We start from the raw sequence: 22911 nt of genomic DNA, 5'->3' as shown, positions 1-22911 counted from the left end.
AGTTGTACAACATCAGAGGCCTGTTCAGGTTGGTGCCACATAATAGAACATTGAGATAGAAATTGTGGAGAAGATATTATGATTATCTGCCAGTTAGACTAGGGATTGTGTCAGCTGTATTACTAACATTTTTATCTGAACAGATTTCTTTGTTCTAAACATTTCACCTCTGAATATTGGCCAGGGTTCTTTTTTGTAACATCCTTAAATTCTAAGGTTGATCGATTCAACACCAGGAAGAGATATCTAACTTTGTTCAAAGAGGTTATCAACTTGCTTCCTGGACTGGGCAGAAGTATTAGTACACGGTTGTCATTTATAAATAAACTACCAGTAGTTTTCACTCTTACAATCACAGTAGGTAATATGAAATATGTAGCCCAACCGGCCACAAGGTGGTATTATTTTTTTGTTGTTGTTGTTGGTAGTTTATACTGCCATCTTCAGGCCTGGTGGGCTATGAAATATGTAGACAAATTGAATATGGAACAATGTTGTTGATAAGAGATGTCTCCATTTTGAGATCGTATTGTATAGAAACAGAGTCCTGTTTTGGCATTACCTTCATTTTAGCTTCCAGTGAACTAAAATAACTCCCACAGTGACTAAAGCAAAGGGTTGACTTGCCTTGTTTTCAGACAATATCATAAGGTGAATGTCAATGGTTTATAAAAAGCACATGGGGAACAAAATAATAAAGCAAATAATATGATTCAGAACAAAACTGTTTTTAATCTAAGTCCTCTGTTACTATTCCTGAAACCCTCTTCCCCCACATCACTTCCTCTGGCTTTCAGTGAAGCTACACACAGGGGTCTACTTCAGGGGGGGTATATATATATATATATATATATATATATCTCAGCAATAACAGAACCTTGAGAGGCATGAGCGACACATACTCTTCATTGTTCACATGCTCACATAAAGGCGTGGACAGAATTTAGAATGCACACACACGGTTACATGCATACAAAGTGCACATAACTATGGCATAGCAAACACATGGAAAGAGGGTCATACTTTGTATGAATTCAAGCTATTACAATTTAGTTGCCAAATGTTTAGTTCTAGAGAGCAACATAGGAAAGGCAGATGGTTAAATGTGGCAAAGGAAATGGTAATAAGTTACCAAGCCTACAGATTGTGTAATGGACATACACAAACAACAAAATGACAAGGCAGGGTGTTACATACATGTAAGGCAAAAGTGGAGAGAAAACATTCTCCAGAGTGGTGTGGTAGCATCTCAGCATCGAGTAGTGTGTGATTGAGACCATGGGTGCAATGCATCCAAACACATCCAAAACTGGGGGCGGGGCACACACAGTAAACCAGGTGTCATCAGTCACCCCCTGTGTCTGACCCTCACTTGTTAAGTACAATTGGTTCACTGCACAATACACTCCCCCTGTCCACAACTCTATACTTCTATCCTATTGTCCTGCTCCCATCTCTCCTTTTCCCCCTCACACAGAAAGGCAATCAAGGTGAATAAAAAGAAGACTTCCATTAAATGATAACACCAACACACAAAAAAATAAAAAAAAGTGATCATAACCGAGAAAACCAATCAACACAATGTCAAATAAATCCTAAATGGCAACAAATACAAAATCTCACTTGAAAATCCATTTTAAAAGAATATCAAGTAAAAGAAGCAGCAATGGAAATAGCATAGGCGCAAAAATAAAGGTGAGATGGCGAGAGAGAGAAAAAAAAGTCAGCTGGAATGGCCTCCAAACATACTCCCTGGTCCCCTTCCCCCCCACTCCAGAACAATATGCTGGCAACCCCACCCTGACAGCGGGCACCTCTCTCCCTGTGTATGTAAGGCCACTTTTGGCACAGACAGACTTGGGCACATGCAATGTCGTGCCGAGAGTGGATTCCACTTATGGGTGGTAGTGGAGCCATCTGGTGGCTGCAGCTTCTATAATGTAAACTTAAACCGTGACCTCATGGACAAGAGGGTTATATTTATTAGGGCACACCGTTTCTCATTGGACAAGTTCAGATGGAACCTCTCCGTTTTAGACCACTTTCCTCCGTTTCGTGCCTATTGAACGTGACCCAGGAATGAAGGCCCATTTTGATCACTTTCAAAATGTCTGCCCGATTTTGACACAGCTAATGTGTTCCGTGCCTGTTATGGGACTAACTTCAAACCTACGATGCCTATTCTGTAGAGGCCTTCAATCAAATCGATATGCATGCGTACGATTGCCGTTGGATACCCAATGTGCATCGAGTCTACTGTGTAAATGTCCAGGATTCTATGAATCAATATAGTATTTAGATCAAGTTTGATGACAAAGGAGCCTTATTTCTCACTCTATACAAGGCAAAGCTTACTGAATGCAAACATCAATCAAGTCAAGAAAAATCTAATGTGAAAAATAAATACTTCAAATAATTTCATCAACCCCCCATGAAACGGTCAACAACAAAAAAGTCTATACTTTGATGGAATTCATAGATGCGCAGGTGCTGTGCAGGTAGCCATGGGGACTGAGCTCCACCCCATTCTGGTGTCCGGCTGCCTTAATTGGTGAGTGAGGAAAGAGGTGGGGTTAAGTGGTGACGAGCTCCTGCTACTCCAGTTTCACACCAGTCTTCTCTGTGTTGAGTAGATGGAGACTGTCGTCTATCAAGAAACTGTCGAGGGGAAGAAAAAAAAAGAGAGACAAAGTTGGTTTTGGAATAGAGGTGCAAAACAAATGCCAGCCTAGATGTTGGATGATGGTTGTGTAAAGGTTGAGGGGAAGCTATTGAAAGGTTGAGGGGGAAAGCTATTGAAAGGTTTCAAGTGCTGTCCTTTTATGGATTATCCACGAGGACTACTTTTAGAGTAGGAAGAACATGAGTGAGCTCTGTTCATAGCTTTCAAAAACATGAAAAAGTGCTCTGTAGAGTAAGTGGGAGCAAGTAGCCATTACAATGAGCCTGTCCTCCCCATTTCTCTATCTATCAGCTTCCACTGGAATAGATCGATAGACAAGAGGTATACGTGCCTGTAAAAGAGGAAATGCACAGGCACAGTGCTGAGGTGCCAGACTGCATGGGCATCCAGGACCCAGAACAGCGGCGGGAAGTCGAGCAACTCCAGCAGGGCCAGGCCGTGGAGCAGCACCACCACCACGCCACACTTCCACCAGTAGGGCAGTGTCCGCCGGTTCTGCCAGCACCAACACAGCCACCACAGCAGGTTCACTATGCCTGTGGGAGGGACAGGGAACAGGAGGTGGTGGAGAGAGGCGGAATGAGGAGAGAGAGGGAGGAGGGGGTAGAGGATAGTGTGGTAGGGAAAACGAGAGATTGAGACTGACCGCAAGCAGGGAAATGCTAAAGTGAATGTTACCATGGGAACAATTGACTAGAATTAAATATTTGTATTTTTTGCTTGTTATGGATTAAGGTACGGTTAAGCGTACCTATGGTGGCGTTGGCAGCCATGTTGTAACCATAGTCGAAGCTGACGAAGGTCAGGTAAGACACGTGGGAGGTGAAGGCCAGGATGAGCAGAACCCCTACCATGCTGGACACCCCCGGCCTCTTCAGCCCCAACGTCCTGGGGAGATATAAGGGTCAATGTTATATCATACACTGTCCTAAAATATAACCATACAGAGGTTAATAATCACCTTTCATATTTTGCTTGTGTTTACGAGCCATCTATTAACAAACCCAGGAATAAAGCACTTTATGGAAGGAAATATTTGTTGCCAACCGCAACAGCTATGTATGTATATTAACATAAGGTAAACATAAATATTATCACTCACGGCTTATTGAGGTCGATTCTATACTGATGCAGTTTGTCTTTGTCAATGATCCTTCAGTGTTTTTACCGTATGTCATAAGGGTTAATCAACAATATTCTTGAGGAAAAAGTATGAGGAGAAAAAAGCCTGTTTTTAAACTTACCTCACACAGCATAAGTAGATGGAGTAGAGGATGACAGCAGATGCACAGAAGTAGTCCATTTTCTTGAAGGTAAATACAAACAAATATATATGTTGCTTATAAAACGGTTAGTTCTGACCAACAACAAAAAACAGTGAAGAGATCACCCTCCACATCAAGGGATTGGTGATGAGGTGTTAGTTATTGACAACAATCCATGGCAAATGCCTGTTAACAGTTCCATCTGAATTATTACGCTGCATCCTAATTCATGAATTGAAAAATGTTAATAGAAAATAAATAGGTTGTTTTCAAATCATGATTTGAACACCACAAAATTGGTGACTGGTAGAGAGAGGTCTATCTGAATCGGACTGATGTAATCTGAGGATCATACATTTTAATGGCAGTACAAGACAACAATGTCATTAGACCCTAGAGTTTGGTTCATCTGATTAGCTAATTGCCTGTTTGTTATAAAAGATTGAGTGGAAGCTTTCTCTTGTCCTGGCAGATGGTTTGGCATTGAATGAATCACACTGTAGCTTAAAGTATGTTCTAGCTACCCGCAAATCCAAACTGATTGTCAGGGTTGAGGCTTTTATTCCATCCAAATTTCACTCAATTGAGAAAACAAACTGCATTTCCATTGAGAAATGTGTCCAATTCAACAGGAATTGAAGAGGAATTGATTTCTACCCTGGTTTCTCAACGTATGCTATGTGTCACAGATGGCTATACCCTAATTGTAACACATGCTGTATTAACCACTTGCTGTATGAAGGTTAGGTAGGTTATGATTGGTTTTGACCATTACCTCGGTGAGATAGGTGTCCCGGGTGTGGAACACTGTGGACCAGAACCAAGCATTGAGAGAAACCTGAATAAAGAGAACTTATTAAAAAAACAAGTTTACATAAGTATATATTAATATGAATAAGCAAAAAAGGTTAAGTTAAGTTTCTGAAAACTTACGTACACTCAAATGCACACATTACAATGTATAGGAAAATGCTACAATGTTGTAAGTCTTGGTGGACCTCTGTCTTACACACGACACACTCACGAAACAAACAGTCAAACACACCAGAGAGAAGGCGGTGATGGTGTAGTACATAGGGCTCTGGCGTGGCACAGAGCTGCGGTAACGCAGCAGCATCAGAAGGCAGGCCAGGCCGTTGAGCAGAGAGGCCAGAGCAGATGCTGGCTCCTCGAAGCACAGGAACCGCGCAAATGGCCACTGTAGAAGACAGCAGGACAAAGAAGGAAAGAGTGAGACAAAATAGAGGGAGTGACTCCTAGTCTTCCATATATATATATATATATATATATATATATATATATAGTCTAGTGGTTCATTTCCAAACCTCTCCTTGAATACCCCCAAATCGTTCCACTAATTTGCAGTACTAGCGCACCTTATCCAACTAATCAAGGACTTGAACCACTTGAATTAGCAGGGCTAATACTGAACAAGGGCTGCTAGTTAAATAAAACGCACACAACATACACTACCGTTCAAAAGTTTGGGGTCACTTAGAAATGTCCTTGTTTTTGAAAGAAAAGCACATTTTTTGTCCATTAAAATAACATCAAATTGATCAGAAATACAGTGTAGACATTGTCAATGTTGTAAATGACTATTGTAGCAGGAAACAGCAGATTTTTTATGGAATATCTACATAGGCGTACAGAGGCCCATTATCAGCAACCCTCACCCCTGTTTTCCAATGGCACGTTGTGTTAGCTAATCCAAGTTTATAATTTAAAAAAGGCTAATTGATCATTAGAAAACCCTTTTGCAATTATGTTAGCACAGCTGAAAACACTTGTGCTGATTAAAGAAGCAATAAAACCGGCCTTCTTTAGAATAGTTGAGTACCTGGAGGTTCAGCATTTGTGGGTTCGATTAAAGGCTCAAGATGGCCAGAAACAAAGACCTTTCTTCTGAAACTCGTACGTCAATTCTTGAAATCTGAGAATTGAAGGCTATTCCATGTGAGAAATTGCCAAGAAACTGAAGATCTCGTACAATGCTGTGTACTTCTCCCTTCACAGAACAGCGCAAGGCCCCGGTGCACAACTGAGCAAGAGGACAAGTACATTAGTGTGTCTAGTTTGAGAAACAAACGCCTCACAAGTCCTCAACTGGCAGCTTCATTAAATAGTACCCGCAAAACACCAGTCTCAACGTCAACAGTGAAGAGGCGACTCCGGGATGCTGGCCTTCTAGGCAGAGTTGCAAAGAAAAAGCCATATCTCAGACTGGCCAATAAAAATACAAGATTAAGATGGGCAAAAGAACAGACACTGGAGAGAGAAACTCTGCCTAGAAGTCCAGCATCATGGTTTCCAGGTGTTTGATGCCATTCCATTTGCTCCATTCTGGTCATTATTATGAGCCATTCTCCCTCAGCAGCCTCCTATGATTGATACACTATCCAAAGTGTAATTAATAACTTCACCATGCTCAAAGGGATATTCAATGTCTGCCTTTTAATTTTTTATTACCCATGTAATTACCCATGTATTACCCACCCAAGGCATTGGAAAACCTCCCTGGTCTTTGTCGTTGAATCTGTGCTTGAAATTCACTGCTCAACTGAGTGACCTTACAGATAATTGCATGTGTGGGGTACAGAGATGGGGTAGTCATTCAAAAATTATGTTAAACACCATTATTGCACACAGTTAGTCCATGCAACTTATTAACTGACATGTTAAGCACATTTTTTACTCCTGAAGTTATTTAGTCTTGCCATAAAAAAAAGGGTTTGAATACTTGACTTAAGAAATATCAGCTTTTCATTTTTTATTAATTCGCAGAAATTATGAGTTAAATTCATTCTTTATTTTTTTTTTGCCGTAGAAAGACGCAAACAAAACGTGGAGCTTGCCAGTCGAGTGATGCTAGCCTCTTGTAACTATCCATCCCGGATCCGGGAGCATTGTTATCAACGGACACTAATTAGCATAACGCAACGGACATAAATATTACTAGAAAATATTCATATTCATGAAATCACAAGTGAATATATATTGAAACACAGCTTAGCCTTTTGTTAATCACCCTGTCATCTCAGATTTTGAAAATATGCTTTACAGCCAAAGCAAGACAAGCATTTGTAAGTTTATCGATAGCCTAGCATAACATTATGCCTAGCTAGCAGCAGGCAACCTGGTTACGAAAATCAGAAAAGCAATACAATTAAATCGTTTACCTTTGATGAGCTTCGGATGTTTTCACTCACAAGACTCCCAGTTAGATAGCAAATGTTCCTTTTTTCCAAAAAATATTATTTTTGTAGCCGAAATAACTCCGTTAGTTCTTCACGTTTGGCTGAGAATTCGACCGGAAATTGCGGTCACGACAACGGCGAAAAATATTCCAAATTAGCTCCATAATATCGACAGAAACATGGCAAACATGTTTATAATCAATCCTCAAGGTGTTTTTCAAATATCTATTCGATAATATACCAACCGGGACAGATGGCTTCTTAGTAGGAAAGAGAGAAACAATGGCCGCATTTGTGTCTTACGCACAAAACACAGAGACTCCAGCTGACCACTGACACAATGTTGATCTTCAGGCTCATTTTTCAAAATAAAAGCCTGAAACGATGTATTGTGACACTAGACACATTAGGGAAGCCATAGAAAAGGAATCTGGTTGATATCTCATTCACTGCTCAATAGGGACGCATAGGAACGCAGCGCTTTCTAAATCAGAGTCCCTTCCTGATTGGATTTTTCTCAGGCTTTCGCCTGCAATATCAGTTCTGTTATACTCACAGACAATATTTTTACAGTTTTGGAAACTTTAGTGTTTTCTATCCTAAGCTGTCAATTATATGCATATTCTAGCATCTGGTCCTGACAAAATATCCCATTTACTTTGGGAACGTTATTTTTCCATAAATGAAAATAGTGCCCCCTAGAGTCAACAGGCTAGCTAGCCTTTGATGTCATGGCCACGAGTGCCTCGAGGGATAGGAAGAGTTTCGCTGCAGGAGAAAGTGAAGTTAGCGTGAGTTAAAAGGAAAAAAAAAGGTCTGGGAGTAAGGGACTGTCTGAAAAGTGTGAGAATGAAAAATAAACCGAAAATGTCTGCATTGATTGGAAATATCTGTGGAACAATGGAGTTCTTACACAAAACGTTTTGAGTACTTTGTGTTGTCAAATGGAATTAAAGGAGAAGTCGTTGTGACAACATTTTTGACTGTTATGGGAGGAAAAACATTCAATCTACTACACAGCCTAGTAACGCTTGAAAAACTTGGTGATAAATCATATGATGAAATTGTGGCTACCTTAAAAGGACATTCTCCCAAACCACTGATAATCGCAGAGAGATTCCAGTTTCATAAGAGAAATCAAGAGGGGGAAATCAATCTCACAGTTTGTGGCTGTATTGAAACAGTTATCTGAACACTGAATTTGGGCGATCAATGAGTGACACGATACATGTGTGTGGCATGCGCAGCGAGGCAATTCAGAAACGCCTTTTGACTAAGAGTAACTTAACATTGCAGAAGGCAATAGAAGTGAGTACGTCAATGGAAATGGCAAATAAAGATGCACAACAGCATAAGGTGTCTACGTGGTTAAAAAACAAGGCAGGGTTGGCAAGCCATGCTATCGCTGTGGGAAACCAGGTCGCCAAGCAGAGGAGTGTTGGTGCAAAGACTTAGACTGCAGAAGTTGTGGGAAAAAAAGGTCACATCGAACAAGCATGTAAAAACGAAAAGACAATCAAACAAAAGTACTTGAACAAAGGAAAAGCGACGGAAATACATAAAATGGAGCACACAGAGGATGAACAAAGTGATACCCTGTCTGAAGGGGAAGAATTTTTGCATGTTTTGTCCCTTTCAGACAAAGAGCTATGGAACAGATACTGAGCGGGCTCACTGGGGTCCAATGTTACCTCGATGATCAACTCATCACCGGCAAAGACGAGCTGGAGCACCTGAGAAACCTGAACGCTACACTACAGAGATTGGAGTACGGTCTGAGGGTCCGGAAGGACAAATGCGAGTACGAGTACCTCTGAGTATCTGGGCCACGTCATCAACAGTTCGGGGCTCCAGAAGGCGCCATCGAAGGTGAAGGCCGTTGCGGAAGCTCCATCCCCACAGAACGCGAGTCAGCTGAGATCATTCTTAGGACTACTGACATACTACACAAAGTTTGTGCCAAACCAGGATAACATGTTAAAGCCACTACATTAACATTTTAACAAAACCAAACAGTGGAATTGGACAGACGGACGTGAGGAGGCCTTCAAGAAAGTGAAAAACAGCCTTAGCTCAGTCAGAGGCCCTAACCCACTTCAACCCCAACTTGCCATTACAGTTGGCATGTGATGCATCGCCTTATGGCGTTGGTGCCGTTGTCTCACACATCATGCCATCAGGTGAAGAAAGGCCAATTGCTTTTGCATCACGGACCTTAAGTAAAGCCGAGAGCAATTATGCACAGATAGAGTGAAGCACTCGCCATTGTGTTTGGAGTTAAGAGTTAAGTTCTGTTTGGCCGACGATTCACTCTGCTGACGGACCATAGACCCCTCACCTCCATCTTTGGTCCCCACACCGGCATTCCGTCGCTTGCAGCCAACCGCATGCAGCGATGGGCGTTATTGTTATCTGCTCACCAGTACGATATCAAGTACAGAAGGTCTGAGCAGCACTGCAATGCAGACGGCCTCTCAAGGCTTCCCTTACCTGTCGCACACACTGAGCACTCCCAGGCTGAAATCTTCTACTTCAAGGAAGTGACGAACGCTCCAGTTACATCTGTCCAAGTGAAAAGGTTCACCCACACTGATCCAGTAATGTCTGAGGTCGTGGACATTGTCACTCGTGGAAAAGGAGAGATGTCAGACAGCCTACAACCTTACCTAGTGAGAAGAAACGAGCTCACAGTTCAGTTTGGATGCTTGCTATGGGGTTTTTGAGTCATCATAACGCCGCCACTGAGAAGGCAGGTGCTTGAAGAACTCTATTCAGGGCACTGTGGCATGGTGCGAATGAAGGAGATTGCACGCAGCTACTTTTGATGGCCAGGTCTGGATGCAGCTATCGAAGACAAGGTCAAGTCATGTTCTGCATGTCAAAAGATGAGGAACATACCTCAGCTAGCGCCACTACACCCATGGGACGTCCCAGAGGAGCCTTGGCAGCGAGTCCACATAGACTATGCAGGCCCACCGGAGGATCGTATGTTCTTAGTCGTAGTTGACGCACACAGCAAATGGCCTGAGGTCACAGTGATGAAGAGCACCTCAGCGGAGAGAACCATCAAAGACCTACGGTCAATCTTCAGTCGCTTTGGCTTGCCAACGCAACTCGTTAGTGATAATGGCCCCCAACTGGTGTCTGAAGAGTTCCGGTCATTCATGGAAGCAAATGGAATTCAGCACATCAAGTCAGCGCCGTATCACCCTGCAACGAACGGCCTCGCTGAAAGGTTTGTCCAACCGATGAAGCAAGCTTAAAAATCATCACAAGGGAACGGCTCCTTCAATAGGCATCTAAACACCTTCCTGTTAACCTACAGAAACACTCCCCACGCTACAACCAAAGTGGCACCCGCGTCAGCCATGATGAAAAGACAGCTTCGCACGCGACTCGACCTCCTGAGACCTCCAAAGAAGAGACGGGTTGTACAGAAACAACAGAGAGCACAGGTGGAGAGACAGAGCAAAGCAAAAGACAGAAGCTTTACATACCCTACATTACTCATCTCATATTAATATACTTTACTCGATACCATCTACTGCATCTTGCCTATGCCCTTCTGTACCATCACTCATTCATATATCTTTATGTACATATTCTTTATCCCTTTACACTTGTGTGTATAAGGTAGTAGTTGTGGAATTGTTAGGTTAGATTACTCGTTGGTTATTAGTGCATTGTCGGAACTAGAAGCACAAGCATTTCGCTACACTCGCATTAACATCTGCTAACCATGTGTATGTGACAAATTTGATTTGATTTGGAGAGAGAGAGTTCTTGCTCAGAAATACACTACTGCAAAGGTCCAAAGTGGATACCAGCCACAGTGGTTGCACAAACAGGGCCTGTGTCCTACACAGTTCACACACCGGAAAACATAATCTGGAGGAGACACGTGGATCAACTGTTGCCAGGAACCAACCTCATGTCATGTGACAAACCAAGATCAGCTACTGGAGATCTACCATGACTACGAGCTATCACCTGAACATCCACTGCAGCAACCTACAAATGTGGAAAGTGCTCCAGACTCACCTGAACCAGCCAGAGTGCCTACTCAGGGTCCTGTTGCAGCCCAGTCTGGGCATACACCATCACCACTCACTCAGAGATAATGTTACTGTAGACTCACCTGTATGTCGTCATTAACCTGCAAGAGAAAGACGACCCCCTGACAAGTTGACTATTTAGTTCAGACTAACCTCCGACATTGGGGCAGAATACACCCCTGGGTTAAGTCTGGGGACTGAGGCTGTCTACCCTCTATCCCTAGTTTAGAAAAGGTTATTCTGAAAATATCATTTATTTACATTAAGATAACTTATATTAAGAAGAAAACAATAGGCAAAACAGTGAATATTTACTTTTTCCTTACGAGTGATCAAAGGCAAAGGGGGAGGAATATGTTGTGTATTGATATTCTAGGTTTGTCCCTTTAGGGCACCTGTAACCCCTTGCTTACCTACGTTGAAATGCTTGGAATGTTCTTCCTGTGAAACGCATTAAACAATGCTCACGTTAATTTATTTTCCCATCTCATGTCCTGTCCTTATATTAGTTATATAAGTAATACAGTGTGCTATACCACAGAAATCTCTAATATAAGTAAAATCATTTGATAGGTACCTGGGGCTGAGTCAGTAATAAATCTGTGGAACAGTTGAATTAATATTACCCTTTTCTCTACAGATAGCCAACCTAGCTGCTTAAATTGCTTCAGTACAATTCTCACCAGCTTGTTTTGATTGGTCTGTAGCTTATTCTTTAGATGTTTGGGTCTGCTGGTTAACCATGATGTGCACATAATCAAAAGTGACACTGAACTAGCACACCTGCCAGAATCCTTAGGGTGTCACTATCCAAATATTTGGATGTCCCAAGCTAGGAATTTACATTTTTTGGTTTAACATTGTTAAAACCTTCAGGACCAGTCTCACCGGTTAGGTACCTATTCAGTTCACACTCATGGTAACTGACTTGAGATTTTGTGCCCACTTTGACACTAAAACCGAGGGATTCGGTTTTTCTAAGATGCAGAAAAAGGTTGTTATCTGAAAGCCATTTATTGACACTGGATAACTCTGCACTAAGGATCTCACGGTAAGGTTGACCATAGAATGCATAGAACCATACCTTTCCATGGAACTGTGGGATGCTGTAGCCTTCAGCCTGGTACAGTCCCACTGTTTGCCACATGCACTGGTACCGGCAGTCATCACGACACGTCCAGCCTGGAAAAGGGACAGAAAGTTGGAGTTAGACAAATACATGTGGTAAAGAGAGCACACACACAACGAAATAAAATGGTCAGTGTTCAAATACAACAGCCTATGGGTTCACTCTTCTTTTTTACTCTGAACTTGCTTAGCAAAGAACTCCAACTTTCTGTCCCTTGTGGTCGTTCCTGACAATCTACAGCAGTAAGCCAACTTATCTGATGGAACACAACACCATAATGTTCATTGAGAGTCTGTAGTTTATTGATTTGACAGAAGCCAAATGGCTAAGGCTTGTTGCATCACAAATAATTCATTAGCAGCACCAATTCAAATGCTCAACTGGCTTCAAAACTTCACGCAGTACCTCGTGCAGTGATCACCAAAATGGAACACTGTCTGTCTGAGTATACGAACAGCTAACCAATGCAGAACAGCCAAACATGCATTTAAATGACAGCAATATGCATTTTAAGCATTTCTCATTTCCACACTTATAACGAAATTGGTTAGCTAGCTAGCTCTAGTAGTAACGTTAGATGGCTGGCGACTGGTTCCCCAGCGCGAGCTAGCTGGTTTTTAAACTTCCAGAACGTGGCAGCGACAGAAAACCCTCACCTGTCAGCGCCATGTAAGGCGCCTGTGTAGACTGAAAACCTCTGAGCCGAGCTCCGGTGCAGTTGGTCCGGACACATTGCGTGACACAGTCTTGGTAAACTGGCTCCTTGTCGCCTTGGGAGGCATTCACAGCAGTGGCCGAGAGCAGGAGAAGAGCGACGATTGCCAGGGCAGAGTATATGACAGCTGTGCAGGGGGGCAGTGGCGAGGCCATGGTCGTAGAGTTGGCACGGGGTAGCGACCGCAGCGGCATTTCATGTCACCCAGAGCCGACAACAAAAGGCCCAGCTTTCCATACCCAGATCACCAGAACATCTTTCCACCTGCGGTAGTTGAGTAGGTCCCGAGGTGTCTTTGCGGATCACTGCCCTATGGGTCCACTGTGCACTGCTGTACTTTTCACCCCGCTCCTGTCGTGCAGTTTTCCAAATTCCGGACCAGGAAGTGTGAATAAACATGCGCACTGCGCATGCCGGTGGTTGATAACGAAAAAAAGACTCGAGTCAAAGATGATTTTGTCTAACCAAACCAAGAGACCATAGCAGGTCGTTTCCAATAGGAGCAAATGAGTCATAGTGGGCAGAGCCAAGCACGAGTTCCTATTGGCGTGACATCTGCATTTTTCCATTAGGGAACGCCTACTTTAAAGTGCTCTATTCGTCTTTGCGCACCTTCAAAACAACGCGATATTTTCAAAATCTACAAAATTTAGTCCAGTTTTGTTCATAACAGATTTTGGTTTTGGGAATATTAAACTGCCTTGAGATCAAATGTTTCATCGATGAGAACATGCGCAGAATGTCGGCCCAAATCCATTTCGATCCATCTTCTGCCACTTCGGCTTCCTCTCACTACCATATTGTGTAGTGAGTGGAAATGCAAGCGGATGCTTCACATTTATACATCTGTCTCACTGTTCTATCTGTGCTAAAATACCACAGAATGAGTAATAATACTCGTAAAATTTAGCGGTCAAATAGGAAAATGGTTCCAATCGTTTTTCACCGTGGTAAAATTGGTTTGAGTTTCGATATTCGCCATACATTCGGACCTCAATAGGTCGCGAACGATTTCAACTACATACCTCAGGGTTGGCTCTTTATGAAGGAAAAAAAGGTGTACAGCGTTGCACAGGTCTTATTTTCCCGATTCCATCCCGAGTTTCAATCATCACAAGGCAAAGGTGTAGGCAGCCTGGCACACAGTCAATGCAACTATACTGAGCAAAAATATAAACGCAACAATTTCAAAGATGTTACTGAGTTACAGTTCATATAAGGTAAACAGTCCATTTAAATACATTTATTAGGACCTTATCTGTATTTCACATGACTGGGCAGTGGCGCAGCCATGGGTGGGCCTGGGAGGGCATAGGCCCACCCACTGGGGAGCCAGGCCCAGCCAATCATAATTTGTTTTTCCCCAGAAATGGGATTTATTACAGACAGGAACCCCACCCAACCAAATTCTCTATAATGACATTGGAGGCAACTTATGGTAGAGGAACTAACATTCAATTATCAAATCAAATTTTATTTGTCACATACACATGGTTAGCAGATGTTAATGCGAGTGTAGCGAAATGCTTGTGCTTCTAGTTACGACAATGCAGTAATAACCAACGAGTAATCTAAGCTAACAATTCCACAACTACTACCTTATACACACACAAGTGTAAAGGGATAAAGAATATCTACATAAAGATATATGAACGAGTGATGGTACAGAACGGCATAAGCAAGATGCAGTAGATGGTATCGAGTACAGTATATACATATGAGATGAGTAATGTAGGGTATGTAAACATTATATTAAGTGGCATTGTTTAAAGTGGCTAGTGATACATTTTATTACATCAACTCCCATCAACTTCCATTATTAAAGTGGCTGGAGTTGAGTCAGTATGTTGGCAGCAGCCACTCAATGTTAGTGGTGGCTGTTTAACAGTTTGATGGCCTTGAGATAGAAGCTGTTTTTCAGTTTCTCAGTCCCTGCTTTGATGCACCTGTACTGACCTCACCTTCTGGATGATAGCGGGGTGAACAGGCAGTGGCTCGGTGGTTGTTGTCCTTGATGATCTTTATGGCCTTCCTGTGACATCGGGTGGTGTAGGTGTCCTGGAGGGCAGGTAGTTTGCCCCCGGTGATGCGTTGTGCAGACCTCACTACCCTCTGGAGAGCCTTACTGTTGTGGGCAGAGCAGTTGCCGTACCAGGCGGTGATACAGCCCGGCAGGATGCTCTCGATTGTGCATCTGTAAAAGTTTGTGAGTGCTTTTGGTGACAAGGTGAATTTCTTCAGCCTCCTGAGGTTGAAGAGGCACTGCCACCTGCTCCAGTGGGAAGCGCCCACTGGGCAGTTTATCGACTCGTGGTGCAGCCCAATCAGCCACGCAGAAGGGTCGAGTGGCAACAAACCTGCCCAATTAGCCAATTCGCTTTCCATACACCCACTCGCCCATACTCCGGTCGCCATATTGGGATGCAGCTACCCATACTTGGAAGCATTGCCAAGGACTGTGCAGTAAGCAATAGAAAGGAGACCAGTGAGGGCTATGGCTTTTAACCGAAGCTCACTTAAACCAACAGACACGGTGGTACGAAATACATTGGTTTTTATTTATAAATCATTGTTTTATTTGTTAGAGATTTCTGACAGAAAATTTTCCGAATTTATTTGGTCTCCCTTTCTCTCTCTTACAATGCACCTACTGCTAAATCATGCTTTACTCTTATTCAAACGCCCTTCCTTTTGTCTCTATTGATGAGAAAGAGAAATTGAGAGGAGTAGGCAAGCTACTTTAGTGCAGTACTCGTCCCTTTTAAAGCTTTCCTTTTTTCCAGTACATTATTACTTCACATCAAGTCGAGACAAAACAGACCTTGCAGGTCAATATGCTACTTGTTTCAGATAAACAATAGAGCATACACCACAGCACCCAAGAGTAAAAGTGTTTGTCTGTAGATACTGAACTCTATAGGCATACATGATGTAGGTATGATGCATGCACTGTTCGATTCGACAGGGAGAGATACAAGTGAGGAATGGGGAAGAAGAGAAGGAATCGGAGGCAGGGAGGGAGATAGAGAGGAATCATTTTGATGGTACAAGATTTTATTTTCAAATAATCCCACTGTTGATACTCTCACACAGCACACCTCCATAGCCTTCAACCCTCTCAACTCAAAGTCTCTCGATAAAGGAGAGTCTTTCATAGTGAGTGGGGTGGAGATGGAAAGAAGAGCGAGGGGAGGGTGTAAGCGGGCCACAGAGTTGGAGAAGGGAGGTAGTGAGGGGGATGACAGAGAGAGGCAGAGGGATTGAAAAAGTGGATTTACTCATCCTCCTTCTCCTCTCCGTGTGTGATGACATAGCAGATCTGTTTATAATCTACGTTGCCAGCCACATCTGGGGGAAAGGCAGCCCACAGGTTGGACATCTGAGGGAGAGGAAGACAGAAGGAGAGACTTACAACTCAGAAACATTGCGGGGAAATGGACAAAGTCCAGTGTCAGACAGCACACAGAAATAAGTCATTAATTATTACTGTAAATAACCATGGCATGAAAGCTCAAACCCCATGTTGCTCTTAGGGTGAAATATTCCTCGAGCAAAATAACTGTGCAAAGAGCAAGAAATACTGTAAATCTCATTGTAATCAGTGTGGTTTAATTTTGAAAAGTTTCAACAATGTTCATTATAAAGGCGATTGTTTATGTATTGCTCAGTTTACTAAACGTATTAAATCGCCCCTTTTTACGCATATTGCTGAAGAAACGTTTCAAATTAAAATCACAGATTCTAATGAGGTTTATGGTATTTCTTGCTATTTGAACAGTGATTGTGCACTAAGAAAATGTCGCTCTAAATGACTGAATGACTGATGGAATGACAGATCCCTCACCTCCTCAGCGGTGAACCTGTCGCACTGGGTGGTCAGGAGCTCCTCAATTCTGGAGGAAAGGAAAGAGGTAGGAAAAGAGAGAGAATTATTAACCAGGGCACACATTAAGACTACCTAAAGAGGTTGTGAGTGAATTTATAGGATAGTAATGGTAGGAAAGGGTACAGGGTGAAAACTTACAATTCCTTCTTGATGAAGCCGGTAGCCTCGGGGTCCAGGACCTTGAAAGCGCTCACGATAACATCCTCGGGATCAGCACCTAAGAGGAAGGGAAGAAGAGGATCCTCAGTTAAACTCTGTTACCTCAAACTCACAGTTATGGACTAAGAAGTGATGGACTCAGAAAAGTGATGGGATAAGAGTGATGGACAAAGAAAAGCAGTAGAAGTATTAATTATCAACAAACAAAACTTTATGTAAAATATATGTACATTATATAGAAACTTATACTGAACAGAAATATAAACGCAACATAAAGTGTTGGTCCCATGTTTCATGAGCTGAAATAAAAGATCCCAGAAATGTTCCATTTGCACAAAAATATAATTTCTCTCAAATTTGGGGAACAAATTTGGTTACATCCCTATTAGTGAACATTTCTCCTTTGCCAAGATAATCCATCTACCTGGCAGGTGTGGCATATTAAGAAGCTGATTAAACAGCAATATCATTACACAGGTGGGACAATAAAAGGCCACTCAAACATGTGCAGTTGTGTCACACAATACAATGCCACAGAGGTCTAAAGTTTTGAGGAAAAGTGCAATTGGCATGCTGACTGCAGGAATGTCCACCAGAGCTGTTGCCAGAGAATGTAATATTAATCTCTCTACAGTAAGCCGCCTCCAACATTGTTTTAGAGAATTTGGCAGTACGTCCAACCGGCCTCACAACTGCTAATCACGTGTAACCACGCCAGCCCAGGACCTCCACATCCAGCTTCTTCACCTGCGGGGATCGTATGAGACCAGCAGTCTCATACGGTCAGAAACCGTCTCAGGGAAGCTCATCTGCATGCTCGTCATCCTCACCGGGGTCTTGACCTGACTGCATATCAGCGTAGTAACTGACATCAGTGGGCAAATGTTCACCATCGATGGCCACTGGTAAGCTGTAGAAGTGTGCTCTTCACAGATGAATCCCAGTTTCAACTGTACCGGACAGATGGCAGATAGCGTGTATGGCGTTGTGTGGGCGAGTTGTTTGCTGATGTCAACATTGTGCCCCATGGTGACGGTGGGGTTATGGTATGGGCAGGCAAAAGCAGGGAACACAATTGCATTTTATTAATGGCAATTTGAATGTACAGAGACAACGTGACAAGATCCTGAGGCACATTGCCGTGCCATTCATCCGCCGCCATCAGTATGATAATGCACGGTCCCATGTCACAAGGATCTGTACACAATTCCTGGAAGCTGAAAATGTCCCAGTTCCTCCATGGCCTGCATACTCACCAGACATGTCACCCATTGAGCATGTTTGGGATGCTCTGGATTGACATGTACGACAGCGTGTTTCAGTTCCTGCCAATATCCAGCAACTTCGCACAGCCATTGAAGAGGAGTGGGACAACATTCCACTGGACACAATCAACAGCCTGATCAACTCTATGCACAGGAAATGTGTTGCACTGCATGAAGTAAATGGTGGTCACACCAGATACTGACTGGTTTTCTGATCAACTTCCATAACTTTTTCTTAAGGTATCTGTAACCGAAAGATGCATATCTGTATTCTCAGTCATATGAAATACATAGATTAGGGCCCAATGAATTTCTTTCAACTCAGTAAAATCTTTGAAATTGTTGCATGTTGAGTGAATTTTTTTGTTCAGTATATAGACATATAACTATCCAACTAGTTTATATTCCCTATACAGAAAGTATAGAAAGTACAGAAAGAGGCCATAAAATATCTGACTGCTCACTCTCATTAAGAAAAAGTAATGTAAGTTATGTAGCTTATACAAAACATTTAGAACACCTGCTCTTTCCTTGACAGACTGACCAGGGGAATCCAGGTGAAAGCTACAGTAGGATCCCTTTATTTATGTTACTTGTTAACAGGGTACGGTAGTAGGTGCCAGATGCACTTGTTTGTGTCAAGAACTGCAACGCTGCTGGGTTTTTCACGCTCAACAGTTTCCCGTGTGTATCAAGAATGGTCCACCACCTGAAGGACATCCAGCCAACTTGGCACAACTATGGGAAGCCTTGGAGTCAACATGGGCCAGCATCCCTGTGGAGCGCTTTCAACACCTCGTAGAGTCCATGTGCAACTCAATATTAGGAAGGTGTTCTTAATGTCTGGTATACTCCGTGTATGATGGATGCATTACCAGGCTAGTACAGCTCGGCTTGGTTCAGCTGAGTAATGTGAAAAAGGTATAAGTCGCTCCTAGAGGTTGACTTACCCTTCAGCTTTTCACCGAACATGGTGAGGAAGACGGTGAAGTTGATGGGGCCGCTGGCCTCCTTGATCATGGCTTCCAGCTCCTCATTCTTCACGTTCAGTTGACCCATAGTGGCCAGCACGTCCCTAAGATCATCCTTGCTGATGATTCCGTCTCTGTTCTGATCAATGATTGTGAAAGCCTAGCAGGAAGCAAAGCAGACGAGAGAGTTGATACCATATAATTCACTGTGAAGCAATCCAAATGACATCGATCACGTTAACATGCCGGTCTTAAGTAAATGTAATGTTTCTATTGCTTATAAGCATATGAAAATAAGTTAATGTTATCACACTACCCAGTACCCTATTGAAATGCATTGCCATAACCTCAGTCTCCTCATTTAAAAATTCATTAGACTAGTCGATGATAATAGACATTGTGTAAGGAACAAAATTAGGGTGCACTGCATTGTGAAATTTGAGTTGCGGGAATATTTACATCACAATTCACAAGATCTTCCCCAAGATAGTCCATCAAGATAAATGTGAAAAGGTCTCTCTCCTCACATAGCTGCATGTGCCACTCAGTGAAACCCAAGAAGGCTATAGAGCACACAGTGGACTTGGCAGCTGTCCAACCACTTGTCTTTTTAAGGTGTTAAAATGGTGTCGGGACATCAGACAAGCCTAAAGACATTTAAGGAATCAGTATTGATTACACCACTAACACACCTCCCTACCCCCCTCGCCCCTTCCCAGATTAATCCCTCTGCTCCCAACCCCTGTTCTTTTTTTTTTATCCGCACCTGTCTCCAATTGGCCAAGTCAATCACACAAAGACAGGGATATACTCTGACACACTTCCATTTTTCCCCTTAAAAATAATACAAATTGTTATCAGTTTCCCAAATGATTGTAATTTGTCTCCCTCGCTGATTAGGTTGTGCTCTCCTAAATACTGAGAGCACTTCCAATGTGAACATTCCCACATGATTTTAACAACTCGTAGGGCATTTCGCACCAGGTCAAAGAGCAAAGACTAGGTGTCACAAAAGCTTTTCAGGCTGAGCAGAGGAATAGGTTGGTTGATTGCCTTTTCTGTAAATAGAGGCCTAGAGAGGAGGGGGGGGGGGGGGGGTCACAGGGACAGGTTCGTAGAGGGGGTGCTGGGGAGGACTACCCAGCAAACCAAAATTGGTTCTGTGAAAGATCCCAGAACATTTTAGGTTTCAGCAAATGTTCTCCAAATACAAAAACTGTCCAGTTGTGTTGATGATTATACAATGTCTGTGTAAAACCTTTGTCTGAACACATTTCATTCTTTACAGGTAGATTATATTAAATTACCTGGAAACCTAATAGAGAACATTTAGGGAATGTTCTGTGGTGGTTGTTACAGAGGTTGTGCACAACATTTTAGTGAATGTTAGGAGAAGATTCCAAGGAGATGTATATATATATATATAAAAAAAAAAAAATCTGAAAAACAGGATGTTGTCATCCTAATGTTAGATAAAACCCTAACTAGAACTTAATGGGTCTCTTAGCTAATTTTCTGGGAAATGTTCCCGGTTTGCTGGGTAGTGACCTGTCCCAGGTGACCGCTGTCGTCTGTCTCCTGCTGGCGGCTCTAATACATTTTTGAAAAATGGTCAAATGGAGCAAAAAACTTCATCGAATCAAGTCTGTCTGTCCAGCTCTTTGACAGCTACCACTTCCATCACGCCCACAGTGATAGATACAGTAAAATGTGAACGCCACCAATGAGTACACCACCTGCCTTAGGATGTCCTTGTCTTACCTATTACAAAGACGTTGGGTTGTTTGTCTATTTTGGGCTTTTGCAACCCTCTTTCAATGGGATCACAATGTGATGTGTGGAGATGTTACAATGGCATGTATCCCAAGAACTATGTCGGCTGACTTATTACAGCTACTTGACCAAGCATTGATATCCAGTGAAAATAGTTTAAGTGTGGCAGAAAATCCCCCCCCCAAAAAAAAACTCACCTCCTTGTACTCCTGAATCTGGCTCTGCTCAAACATGGAGAACACATTGGAGGATCCACCCTCTCCCTGCTGCTGTCTCTTCTTGGCTTTCTTGGGTGCCTGGGGGTAAACGATGACCGAGACATGTAACTTAACTCACAGTCAACACAACCAACATTTTACTGTAACGGCCTGTTTGGGCCATCCATGCCACTCTGGCTCAATTTGGGCCAAAAGGTCTTAGACCTCCACAGTAGCAAGAGGAAATCCCTAAGATATTTTTTGAGAATGATTCCTTGTCATTGTCAGTGACATCAGTTGTGCCAGAAGTAGCCCCTCTAGGAATTTACTAGGTATTGTCATTGACCTCTAGGGATGATCTGTGTCATTCTGCTATTTTAGCTGTTAACCGCCTTTCAATGAGTCACAAGTTCCTAGGCCGTCATTGAAAATAAGAATTTGTTCGTAATTGACTTGCCTAGTTAAATAAAGGTCAAATTAAAAAAATATATTAAAAAAATGGGAGTGATGCTTAGCTTTGCTTCAGATTTCGATGCCTGGGTGCTTTTAGCTTTTGTCTGAATAAGTTGTACCAATTCAAGTCGCACTTCATCAGCATAAGGCTTTCAAAAAAAGGTGAGTTGCATAAAAGGCACTCGGCCTGTTCAATTGTAGCGTCAAAATTGGCTAAGATTCTGTAATATCTTAGAGGCCTCTTGAGCAGTGGTCCCCAAACATCCTTTAAGTATTTCCTTTTGATGCGCCACTTCAACAAAACCCGAGTATAAAAGCCACAAGACTTGGTCTTGGCTCTTTTGCCCAGGGAGGAACCAGCTTCCAGCTTCCAGTTTGCGAAACTGTTCTAGAAGCCTTTAAAATGTAATTCAGAGTTAATTTTATCGCCATTATCCAGTTTGCATTGGTATCAATTATGCTTTAAGTTGTCAGTTTATCAAAGACAATCCTAGACCCTAGAAACTGTTCTCCATTGAGAGGAACGCAAACACACTCACCATCTCTTTAGAATTTGTGGGGGTTTTGGTTGGTCAAGAAGAGAAGCCTATGCCAAGTCGATGTGACTGACATGTTTGTGTTGGCCCCTTGCCTTATATACTACCTCAATGGGGCTAACTTTAGCTGCACCATCAAGTTTGGCAAGAAAAGAGGGAGCTGAGGAACGTAAGAGAGAGAGAGGGAGGAGCAAGGGGGTGCTCAGGGTATCGCCTTTCCGGCACTCCAAAATAGGCACAGGGAGTCTTGGAACTTGGTGAATTCGAGGACAACATTCAGACCTTACTTTGGTGTCAGTGTCACACTAACACACCCAATATGGACAAACCTCTATTGCAGCCTTTGGGACTATTGAACCGCCCTTCCTCTTCCTTTCTCTCTTTAACACTTCATTCATAGCATGCTCAGGGTCTTTGTTGTGGCTATTTTTCATTTTCTTTTATTCCATCCACCCCAAGACGGCAAACAACACAATGGGCTATTGTGGCATATCCATTGTATCCATGTCATGCCTGTTACCAGTTGCAGGTCCTTCCAGTTACACCACTTTATACCGCCCATAAAACAACAGATAAGTATGTGTTTCAAGCGCAGGCTTTAAAATATATTTTAAAAGTCACCACTTG

At 42.7% G+C, this 22911-nt stretch overlaps 2 protein-coding genes across 2 annotated transcripts; both read right to left on the bottom strand.

The window, feature by feature from the left end:
* Window positions 1-707: 707 nt before the first annotated feature.
* On the bottom strand, window positions 708-13545 carry pgap3 (post-GPI attachment to proteins phospholipase 3). The gene is made up of 8 exons (XM_020453884.2): window positions 12986-13545; window positions 12285-12382; window positions 4994-5146; window positions 4724-4786; window positions 3928-3989; window positions 3435-3571; window positions 3015-3219; window positions 708-2658 (listed from the first exon to the last, which is right to left on the bottom strand). The coding sequence occupies exons 1-8, from the start codon at window positions 13236-13238 to the stop codon at window positions 2595-2597; spliced, it is 1035 nt and encodes a 344-aa protein (XP_020309473.1). The 5' UTR covers window positions 13239-13545; the 3' UTR covers window positions 708-2594.
* Window positions 13546-16080: 2535 nt separating this feature from the next.
* On the bottom strand, window positions 16081-22390 carry mylpfb (myosin light chain, phosphorylatable, fast skeletal muscle b). Its single transcript, XM_020453911.2, has 6 exons — window positions 22288-22390; window positions 21296-21394; window positions 19305-19485; window positions 17069-17147; window positions 16889-16937; window positions 16081-16423 (listed from the first exon to the last, which is right to left on the bottom strand). The coding sequence occupies exons 1-6, from the start codon at window positions 22288-22290 to the stop codon at window positions 16319-16321; spliced, it is 516 nt and encodes a 171-aa protein (XP_020309500.1). The 5' UTR covers window positions 22291-22390; the 3' UTR covers window positions 16081-16318.
* Window positions 22391-22911: the final 521 nt, after the last annotated feature.

Source organism: Oncorhynchus kisutch, linkage group LG20, assembly GCF_002021735.2.
Source record: "Oncorhynchus kisutch isolate 150728-3 linkage group LG20, Okis_V2, whole genome shotgun sequence".
In the NCBI taxonomy this organism is placed as follows: Eukaryota; Metazoa; Chordata; class Actinopteri; order Salmoniformes; family Salmonidae; genus Oncorhynchus; species Oncorhynchus kisutch.
The sequence above is the reverse complement of the archived record's forward strand: the minus strand, read 5'-3'. Positions and strand labels throughout refer to the sequence as shown.